The following is an 11,530-nucleotide window of genomic DNA, read 5'->3' on the forward strand; positions in this document are numbered from 1 at the left end:
GTAANATATTATATACTTAATTAATTATATTGTTGTATATATATATGTAGANATAATTATAATATATATATATATATATATATATATATATATNTATATATATATATATACATATATATATATATATATATATACATATATATATATATATATATAATCTTATCGTCTCAAGTATAATTTTCTCTTCCATATGTCGAATAATAGAAAGTCGATAATTTTATTTATCTCAATAAAATAGTGTAGGTATTATCTGAAGCTGATCGCTGATAAGTTAAGCGGAACTATCAAGGACGCCCAAGAAGATACGCGAAGAAAAGTAGAAAGTTCGCCTGATTCTCGATGAACATGGCGCGAAAGAGAGAGTCAGGGCTCTCCCCAGTGTCTCCCCAGTGTCTCCATCACTCGCGAATTTTCTCCAGGGACCCCAGACTCCCGATCTCCCCTAGCGGCGCGCGCTTGTGGCGACGCGACATTCGCGCGTGTCTTGTGCAGTTGGCGCGACGTCGCGTCGGCTGCTTCGGGAAGTTTCGGCCAATCGGGCAGCTTCGTTCGGCGCACGATCGGTGCAGTTGATAAATGGAGGATCCGTGTTTGTCAAGGTAGTTTTGTTTACGCGGAAATTTTCACTCGGTAACAACTCCCCGTGCGTCTCGTTTGTGCGGAAGGGGTAGATGAAGGTACGTAACGATCGTCGCGCGTGTGAAAATGCCGCTCTCGGCGGCTACCGCCACGTCTACGGTGTGGAAATTAGTCGAACGCGTCGGCCCGTCCTCGCGAGCGTACAGGCCCTCTCGGGCAGGATGAGTGGTTGACGGTGAAAAAATTTGCCACCGCCTAGCGAAATTTGCATCCACGTGCAACCGGACCGTCCCCTAATGGTCTGTCGTCGCATTTCGCGTCGAAATCACTGAGTTTCTGGCTCGTCTGGCCGGAGTGGCTCGCGAAAATCTTGTTTCATCGTCATAGGTTATGAGCTTGTATCTGATGTGCCTGTCGTGCGGAACAAACAAAATCCGTTCGCTTATGATCAACATCGTTCTCCCGCACTAATTTTGCGAGTTCGAGAGATCTGCTCGTGCCCGACATGAAGTTAGAGTCACAAGTTGCTACATTTTCTGTTCTCTTTTCTATGAGACTGAGGCACAAGCCTGGTTGTTCTAATTGACTGATTTATCAAAAATACTAATCTCACATTGATCCTGCTATATATCTCTCAGATACACATCTTTTCTTTTTTAATTCCTTCAAAGTAATATAGTCTACATACACTAGTATCTAATATGCTGTATCAAGATATGAGAATCTTTATGTCAACTGTTTAAATTTTAACAAATGATACTTTTGTAGCAACGTGAAATAACTTCTTTAAAGATCCTTTTATTTTGTCATCATATAAAAAATTGTATTTGAGAGATGTGCTATAACATGTGACATTAAAATTGAAACAGATCACAAATATAGTATTTTTATTTTAACAAGTCTTTTGTTCTTTTTTTTTAGAATTTAAGATGTCCCGCAATCATAAGGAAAAGTATGAGAACTCCAACCCGCGTCGTATGTATACACTCATGTGCCCTGAGGACTATCAATCGGGGAAGAAATCTCATTGGTCGGAGTTGGAGATAACAGGCAGTATACGAAATTTGAGCCCCAATTTGTGGCAAATGACTCATCTAACAGCTCTGTATTTGAACGATAATAGTCTGCAGAGGTTGCCATCTGAGATCGGCCGTCTTGTTAACTTGCGTATTCTAGATCTGAGTAGCAACAAGCTGCGCAGTCTGCCTGCTGAACTAGGGGAGCTCATCTATCTCAGGTATAGTAAAACAGAAAATATAATAAGAAACATTTACTTCAGTCTGAGCATATTCAGTAGATCTTTTTTTTATGATGTAAATTTATTATTATGTTATTCCTCAGGGAGTTGTTATTGAACCAAAACTTCCTTCGCGTGTTACCGTACGAACTAGGGAAGTTGTTCCAGTTACAAGTGCTAGGACTTCAAGGAAATCCACTCAGCAAGGATGTGATGGCGTTATATGGAAACGGAGAACCTGCGGGGACGAACAAGCTGCTGACATACATGTTGGACAACTTACAAGGTAAATGGAAGACTTTTATTTGTTGAGCGAGTTTTCGAAGACATTTGAATCTTTTCCCAAAAAATTTTTTTACGTATTTTCTGTTATGTTAAAGTAGTAAGACATACGTCTGCTTGGTAATAATGATAATAAATATTGAGAGAACAGAGTATCCAAATAATTATAAAAATTAAAAATTTAGAAGAAAAATTTCTTCTCAGAGTTTAAACTTATTTTTATTTAATTTATAAATTTACAAATAAAATGATTTAATTGTAATTTTTTAAATAAATCGGCATGATTTGGTGCACACATATATTCACATAGCACCCAAGAAATCAATATCGAATGGTCTTTCTATTTATATTTGCAATATTTTTTTCTATTTGTGCTGAAATCGTGTATGATCGTCGGTATAAAAAGCGACTGTTTTATCTATGCGACATTCGACATATTCTCAAAACAGTTTAATGTCGTTTGTGACAGATGTCGCCACGTGTTCCATTTAGATGCTTAAGAAAAGCTTAAAAAATTATTTATATCTTCTGACTTTTATAATTTACATATAATGTTACATTTGTGTGTGCGTATTAATATCAATTTCATAATAATATATTCTTATTAAAGTTAGAAAAAATTTTTTTTTGAAAAATATATAAAGGAAATTTATATTTCTTACTTGAATTAAAGTCTAAAGAATGTAATTAGTTTAAAAGATATTTATGTTAAAAAATACCTTGTCAAAGTAGACAATATTGATGTGAGATTAACTTTTCTAAGAAAATAGTTAGAAAAATAATGCCAATAATGTTCCGTAAATGTTTTAGAGGCAATACTTTCGAGCTTCCAAATTTTATAAACTTCTTTGAATATCAAATCAGTCTTTATCAAAAGAAAATCTAATTACCACCGGATAAGCGAACATTAATCTTTCGATTTTTTTCTCTTTTACACTCGGATGGGTGGATGGGTGGGTGGATTGAGCTTGAGTTTACGCTCCATGGAAAACGAATGTGAGAAGGAGTCGCAGTTAGAGAGAGAGAAAGAGGAGACTCGTCGGAGGGCGTGATCCTATCCATTGTGTTGTGCGCATTTTTGCCGGTTACCCGATCGCCTGAAAGGTCTCGGCTGTACCATTCCGTTTATCCATTGTTCTCTGAGACTTTTACCGTCTGATACCGCAATACCACCGTACATCGTTGCCAGTCATTTCCCCTTCGCGGCTCCTTCGCGGCTCCTTCGCGGCATCGAGATGTTCTTGTTCGTCATCCTCTTCGTCTTTACTCTATCCTTCCCCAAGTCTACTCGGCTCTTCTCTTCCTCTTCTTTTTTTCATTTCGTGGAGTCACCCTTTTATCTGAAATCACGCAGAAAGCATCTGAATTTCACCGTTGTCAAATGCATCTTGTACACCTCCCATCGGGATAATCTCATTTCCGTATGTGTATGAATGATGGTACGCATTCGAAAAGGATAAGTTGGGAATTTCTGTTGGAAAATTCGGCATTGTGAATACACATTGTCGAGATGAATTAAATAAAGAGTTTATATAAGTAAATTTAGTTAAAAATTGAGATTTATTAGATTGACTTATATAATACTTTTTATTTCTTAGATGTATAATTCTTATCTTCAAACTCGTTGTGAAACTTTTCACTTTTCCGATTTATTATAGGATAAATAATATTAAAATTGATACATGGACATAATCTGTTGATACATATATTGCAGATAGAATTATAGTAGATTGAAAGAGGTAGCTATAAAATCGAGGAACGTTTAAGACGACCTTTTAATTTATCATTCATAAAATTTAATATAAAGTAATTTTATAGGTCCCTCATGAACGAACTTATGCGCACATTAAAACGTTCTATAAATTTTTATAGTACGCGTATAGCCCATAATTCGTGACAGCTTAAGAACGAACTGAGTTAAGAATATTTAATATTAATAGTCTGGCATTTAGTGGCTGAGTCGAAGGGGTTAAAACTCGCTCGTAAAAACGGCAGTTCCTTCCCTTAACGGTTAACGGAGTATCTCTCATATAAGGTTGCATGCAAATTTGTTTGCCTTTGAACGTACGCATATACACGGTAGAGTTCGCATTGTTACGCGTAGCTTTCTGCAAGATCAGCTGAATACGAGTATGTGAAAGTGCACACACGATGATTTATATAGACGTATTTGGCAGAGCGCCGCTGCGTTGTGGGAGCCCAGAGTCCCGGAAACAAATTTATGCACATTGTATCAGCGAGGATCTCTCGACGGCATCGTTGTCACGACTTCCCAGAAATAACGTGACTACAATTGCGCCATAATTGGCCTAAGTGTGCCCATTGTGTTCGTGTCACTTGCGTGTCGCCTACAGGTGTCTCCTCCACTTTGTTGTGTTTCGCGATTTATGTTCATCGAATTACGAAACATCGGAGACCAGTTGCATCGAAGTATCTTTTTATATAGCCTTCGTCTATTTTCTATTTATATTTCGCAATGATTTATTGCGAAGTGAAAACCTTCAATGTCATCATCAGTTAATTAGAATAGAACACTTGATATAAATAAGAGATTTATTTATATTGTAAACAAAAAAGAGTTATTAGAAATTTTTTAATACGATTAGCAGAAGTCCAATGAAGTTTATTCTAATCTTATTAGAGTTATTCTACGTAAAGGATTAAAAATCTTTTATTTAATCTTCTTCCTTTTATTTTTTCGTTATATAATATATTGATTAATATTCAAATTTAGTATATACATATATAATATATTCAGGGTCATATTTAGCTGTCTGATAACATTTGTGTAACGAAAATAATTCTGCTTTCTTGGGCTGAAAGGAAACTGGGTCTCGCGCCAGCGGGCTGAGTGAAAGGGGTCTTTGGACCCTCCGAAAAAGAAAATTGTTATCCGCGATTCACTTGGCTGCCCGCAGCCCATCGAGCCATCTCACCATGTAATTACACGGGGGCCCGATCCGGGATAATTGAGGACGAAACTGAGGGGAGAAAGTGAACTGCCGTCACACGGCATGATTCATTCGTTATTCGGCGCTCACGGTGTGTACACACACAAGGAGATGGGTCCAAACAGTCCATAACTAGGGCGTAATGAAGACAGCACCTGCTGCGATTGCATAAATCAGTCGGGGCGCCAATCTTGTCGATAGCACTTTGATCTTAATATAATACAATTTTGATATATACGATTATATACTATATATTTTTATAATGTAAATATTCAACAGTATAAAGTAAATATAATAGCATGATCTACAAAGAGAACTATTTCTTAATTAACTATTGAAAAGAGTTAGGGTTTGCTTGCAATATTATTTGTGTGTTGTAATTGATTTTATTTTTGAATATATTATGCTTTTGAAAACTTTATTTAAATTTATGTCCGTTATGGGCTTTGTCACAAAAGAGAAAAAAGTTGAAATGACACTGGGCCTCTATTCTTGAAAAGTATCGTATACGAAAAACTAGGGAAATGCTATAGTATATGAAACGCATACTATAGTATTTCCTTAGTTTTTCATATGCGATATTTTTCAAGAATAGAAGCCCTGATCTCGACTTTGAAAGCAAACACGAGCATGAATTGCAATTGCACGCTCTAACAATTCGTGTCACTTGGATGTCCTCATTAACTCGTATTCGCCTACTTTTTCCTCGTGCATGAAGGTGTGATTCAAGTATCGTGTTTCTTTAAAAAGATAAGTTTTTTTTAATAAAAAAAAGAGCTCGAGTCCGACGTCACGGTAATAAATAAAGGTAAACTTTCGTAACGTTGGTAAACGAGAGCTTTCATAAAATTAAGTAAATGTTAAGGACCTCAGATTAAAAAGAGATTTACACTGTCCTTTGACACAGCTGGGTTTATTAAGAATCGTCGCTGCAAAGTTACTGCAAGCGGTGTATAATTATTTTCGTATTTCCACGTAAAGCTAGAAATATATTTGTTTCTTTAGTTTATTTTCGTGTAATTTTGAACTTAATATGAAAAATTGAAGGAGACGTGATACTTTGCGAATCCATTTTTTCTTAAGGAAAGATTAATTTAGAAGAACGTGGTTTTAATTAATTTAGAAGAACGATATTTTTTGTCAAAGCGTTTAAATTATAGGACACTCTACTCTGTCATCGTTACGCTATTTTAATACTTATAGAAACAATGAATATAATGGCATGTCCATGAAATAAATTCGTCACTGTTTCCGTTATGAAAAGGAAAGCATTTGATGTGAAAGTAATTGAAAGTAGTTACTAGTATGTATTGTTTTAGGTCATCGATTAATATTTCAAAGTCACGCGTATTCCTCCGGACATGAGTCATGTATAAACCCGAGGAAGTTTCAAATCATTTTCACATACTTAAAATCAATTATATTTTCTGAATGCCTACATTATTAGAAGTTACAAAGTTATTTTATCATAATACAGATATTTTATCGATTCAACAACTTTTTATTATCCAACTTTTTTTTAATTATGTATTATGAGCTATTGTAATTATTTATTGTTATAATATACTAGCATTTCATTTGCTGTTAACGCGCAGTATATATTAAATAATTTATTAGATTTAATATTCGACTTTTATTCTGAGACAATTTGATATTCGTTCTGCTCTATAAATAATTCTTTTTTAATTTATTTAGGTCTTAGTATATGCAAATAACTGCTGCATTCCAGTCTATGTTTATCCATGTTCGTCCTTCGATTACACTATTTGTCGTAGAATGACACGGCTATTTCAGTCTCGAGTTTAGCTATATGCACTTTGTAATAATTGACGATAATTGACGTTTTTTTTGTAGAATTATATAATTCATTCTCATTGTGCTTAAGGACATCGCGATGCGCATCGATTATGTTTCATTTTTATGGACGGCATTGCGCGATGCTATTTTTGGTTCAGTACTTACAGCCGGTGGTTCTTCGCGTACTCATCGAACGATTCGGACGTGGGAAAGCATGGAGTGTTTCCGATGAGAAAACTCTTTTTCTGTCCGGTTTCTCCCCCGCAAAAGTTTGGTTCTTTTTATAGCGGCCCTACACTCAGAAACTTCGAACGAAAATTACTTCGTTCGTTAAGATAAAAGGCTCCCAGCAAAAATTGTATCCGCTGCTCTACATTCTGCCACTTATTAATTATGCAGGAGATTGGATTACATTTCCAGATACTCGATCCTTTATCGAAGATAGATAATGAAAATTTGATAGCATCGTGAAGAAATTTATTTATTACGCTTATTGATTTAATATCAATAAACTTTCTCACTTATCTTCATTAATCTATCTATTAATTTATTTTTTGAGAAATTTGTGTGATGTCCTGCTATTAAAGCACATTAATATATATGATTTTTATTTAGGAGAATATTTTATTTGTACATATATAACTCAAGATTTTTATGCATTTTATACAAAGTTTCTTTATATTTTTTTAACTTTTATTATATTTTTGTCAATCAAAATGTGTAAATAGATTACAGTTGTTAAAGTAATTAAAATCCAATGACGATACTTTATATTGAAAAAGAGATTCACACAGATTTTAAAATTTTATATAATTTTAATAACCTATATGCTATGTATGTAGAAATTGATGTCTGTATTTTAACTTGATTAAGTCAATTTATAATATTAATAATTGTCAACGAGTCAGTTCTGGAAATTTTGCAAAATATATAAAAAGTTATATTTTTATGTATAATGCATTATTTTAAGAAATAAATTTTGTAACGGAAATTATATTTTGAATGACATAGATTTTTGACATTTGATGATTGAAGTAGTTTTATTTAATAGAAAGAAATATTAATTAATGACATAATTTCTCTTAAAATATATTGTATATGTATATTTTTATAAAATTATCGTTATTTTTAAAACATTGAGAAATTTCTAAAGAAAATCGTTATTTAATCATTTTTTTTTAAAAAGCTCTGTAGCTTAATTTATTGATTGATTTTATTTTTAATTTTTTCTGACGTTGATTCTATATTCGCGATGGTGGATAATTTAATTAACTAAAATTAGCATGTTAATGAATAGTAATAGAACAGATGACTATCTGGTGAATAAAAGAGAATTAATGCTATCTTAATAAGAATATATCTTATTTAGCATCAATTCCCGTTTACGTAACGGTTCAAATTTCCGAAATAATCTCATCAGCTCTCTATAAACGTCAATCTTGATGAGAGTAAATCGATTCATTCCTCCCGCGAGCCGAGTAACCCTAATTCACGTTTAGCCATCGACAGCTCGAAAAAGATTCCTTTATTTTTTAATTCCCCGACGTATGAATGAATCCGCATCTACGGCACACGTCTCATTCGCGCAGAGGTCTCTTTATGTCGGCAATAACATCGGGACGTGCTTTCTTGATTATAAGACACGTTTCGAGCCAGTCAGATCCCCTTCTTGTCTTCCCCTGCTCTCATCGAGCCGGATCGACTGGTTACATTCTCGTTCTCTCGCGAGTTCCAAGTACACGGTTGGTTCACTTTCTACCGAGAGCACCTGACCCGCGTGCCACCCATTGAGCCCCGCCATCGCCACCGCCACGAGTACTTTCCTCGCTCGGGCGAGTATCATTAACCCGGCCGAGCAAATCCGCCGTTAAATCGTTCCGCGAGCGGCGGATAACCACCAGCTCGTTTCCCCTCTCGAGTTATCGCCGCGCGCTCAAAGCCGCCGACGTCCGTGGTTAAGGAGCATTCGAACTTTTTTTCCTTGCCTCCTTTCCGCCCCCCTTGCCCCTCGCTCGCACCATTATGAGCCGGTGATCGGTTGTTTTCTGGTCACCATTCTCTGCTCTGATGGATTCGTGATCAAATCGCTAAACTGTCATCGAGTCTCTCCCATTCTTCGTCGGAAAGTCGATCCGCACGAGACAGGTAATTGTCGCACGAATGTTTCTGAAGAAGAAACATTCGTTTCAAGATCAATATGCTCTGCATTATCAAATGGATAATAGATATATAGACAGATTTGACATGCACATTTATGTATGTGCTAAAATTCGCGCTCGAAATCGACGTGTGCTCGCTATCGTTTTCGAAATATTATGGAAGATCTTAAAGGTAAAATTTCTCGCGAATATCGCTTCGAGTTGAGCCGGATATATTCCGTCACGGGCACTTCAAAATTGTACGAGCGGAATCGCATCGGCATACATCTCGCTACTAAACAAGTTTATCGAGGTGAACAAGACTTACACAGAGTGTGTGCATCCGATCTGCCAATCGAAATAGCTTCGGCAATAATGAAAGTAGGGCAGTCCGTCGTTTCGCCCGTTGCTTCGATGCACGGAAAAATATGAAAGGAATGAAAGCAGTCGCATCTCTCTGAGGTTACCAAAGCTTTAAATGGATGTCGTGGCCTCCGTGCTAAAAAGAGGGAAAAATGATTAGAGTATGGAAAGCATACTTTATGGTGAGCGCGTTTGGCTTTCTCATCTCTTTGACGAAAAGAAGGTCGTCTGCTACGTTCGATCTTTCATGACAAAATAAAATAAATAGTGAACAGAATTTTGTGGCTTCTTACATTTTATGGTGTAAATTATTATAATGAGTATAACTGAATATAAGTATATATATAAGTATATATATTTTTCATATTTTTTTCATATTTTAAATGTAGCTTATAATGTTTATTATATGTTGCTGTTAATAATCATCGTAAATGTATCAGACTTTTAAATTGTTTATATCATAAATATATCGAATTTTTATTCATATTTATGGATGTATATTAAGCTATAAGTCATTTAGTCTCATTGTTTTAACTTGTTTATGTTGTAAATAATGATTTATCAACAATTCAGTCGGCCTTCGATTTCCTATAATCCTCAGCAATTCATTTCGTGAGAAATATTTATGTGCGATGATCTACTCCACGCTTTTTTTGTTACTATTCATATATGCTTTAGATTTGTATTTTAATAAGAGGATAGAGTCGATTTACGATTGTTTAGGTTAATGTGTCAGTAAGTTTTTATTTCTTCAACATTTCTTGGTTACAGATCTACACTAATTTAAATGAAAAATGCTTATTAAGTGGGCTCTTTCTAACGATGTTATATAATGCAAATTTACATCTATAAATTAATACTATAAATTATACCGTTATATAGACATAATAACATTGGAAGCCTATACCTAAAACTTTATTGAATTATTCATAGGTACGTTAAAAATACTTTGTATTCAGACATAGTATCTTGTTACGAGAAAGTATTATCTTGATATTTCCTTAGTATTATGCAAGCTAGAATTATTCCATAACATGAAACTCAAAAAGGAAGTATAAGATACATACGCAATATTGTGATAAGATATTGAAATAATAATGTCTTCGTCTCTAAAGAAAGACCGGTAATATTTCTGCAAGAAGTTCTTCATAATGCGCTCAAATTCTGCTGTATCACTTGGATCCACTTCAATTTCTAAATAAAGGAATAAATTTCTATAAGGCATTCGTGGCAAGAGCATTAGCTTAACTTCAGCAACTGCAGCGCATGTATATTCAGCTCTTCACTGATCATACTTACTATGTAGACGTATATGTATTATGTATGGTTCTGCGTTTCCCTGCAAGCATATTGCGTGATGTCGAAGAATACTCACCTCGGGATACCATTGTTCCGGCAGTTTGCGTACGAGTTATAACTTTATTCGTCGACCCATAACCCCGAATCCATTCTGATCGACAAATCCGTTCACTCCCCTTGTCTCCTGTTTCTCTCTCTCTCTTTCTCTGTCTTTTTCTGTCTCCCTTTGCGCCTCTTTGTGCCCCGTGAATCACATCGATGTATGCCCTAAGTACATGTATACGCAAGCATAACGCACGCGATTTCCTGCCTTTCTCCAGACGTGGTGGTTCGGGCAACAAACGAGGCGAATCAAACGATAAGGCATTCACTTGCAGACTCGTGCACGAGAGAGGTGTGTGGGCAGTGAGCAGCGTGCCTATTAAAATGAGGCTCTTCTCCTTATCTCTATGAACTTGTCGGTCCTACTCTTTTTTACGTTTTGTTGCTTCTAGTCCTGAACATCTTTCAGGAAGTATAGTCCGAAAATATAGTCCAAAGATTTAGCTGTGAGAAATTTTCGAGAAAATTTCGTAAGAGTTTAAGAAATTTACTTCACGAAACATTTTAATTTCTAAAGAGAGAAGAGTAAAGATAATACGAGAATTTATTTTGCAGTAAAATTTTTTTAGATGTTAGTAAATATTTACTCTCTTAGTTGTGTTTAAAACGCTTCTCGGTTTATTTTACTTAGCATTGTTTATCATACGTTGTTTGAAAAAACATTCTTGCATATATATATATATATATATATATATATATATATATATATATATATATATATATAGTACTACTAATACTACTAGTAGTAACTACGTAACGTTAACGTAACGTACGTTAACGTA

At 35.1% G+C, this 11,530-nt stretch overlaps 1 protein-coding gene across 1 annotated transcript in view; it reads left to right on the forward strand.

Annotated features, from left to right (window-relative positions):
• Positions 1–1,508: 1,508 nt before the first annotated feature.
• Positions 1,509–11,530, forward strand: part of LOC105619673 (CCR4-NOT transcription complex subunit 6-like) — a 20,135-nt gene continuing 10,113 nt past the window's right edge. Inside the window, exons 1-2 of the mRNA XM_012201192.1 lie at positions 1,509–1,816; positions 1,921–2,102. Coding sequence (XP_012056582.1) covers positions 1,509–1,816; positions 1,921–2,102 — 490 coding nt within the window. The remainder of the gene's footprint in view (positions 1,817–1,920; positions 2,103–11,530) is intronic.

This window comes from Atta cephalotes (genome assembly GCF_000143395.1).
Source record: "Atta cephalotes unplaced genomic scaffold scaffold00022, whole genome shotgun sequence".
NCBI classification, from domain to species: domain Eukaryota; kingdom Metazoa; phylum Arthropoda; class Insecta; order Hymenoptera; family Formicidae; genus Atta; species Atta cephalotes.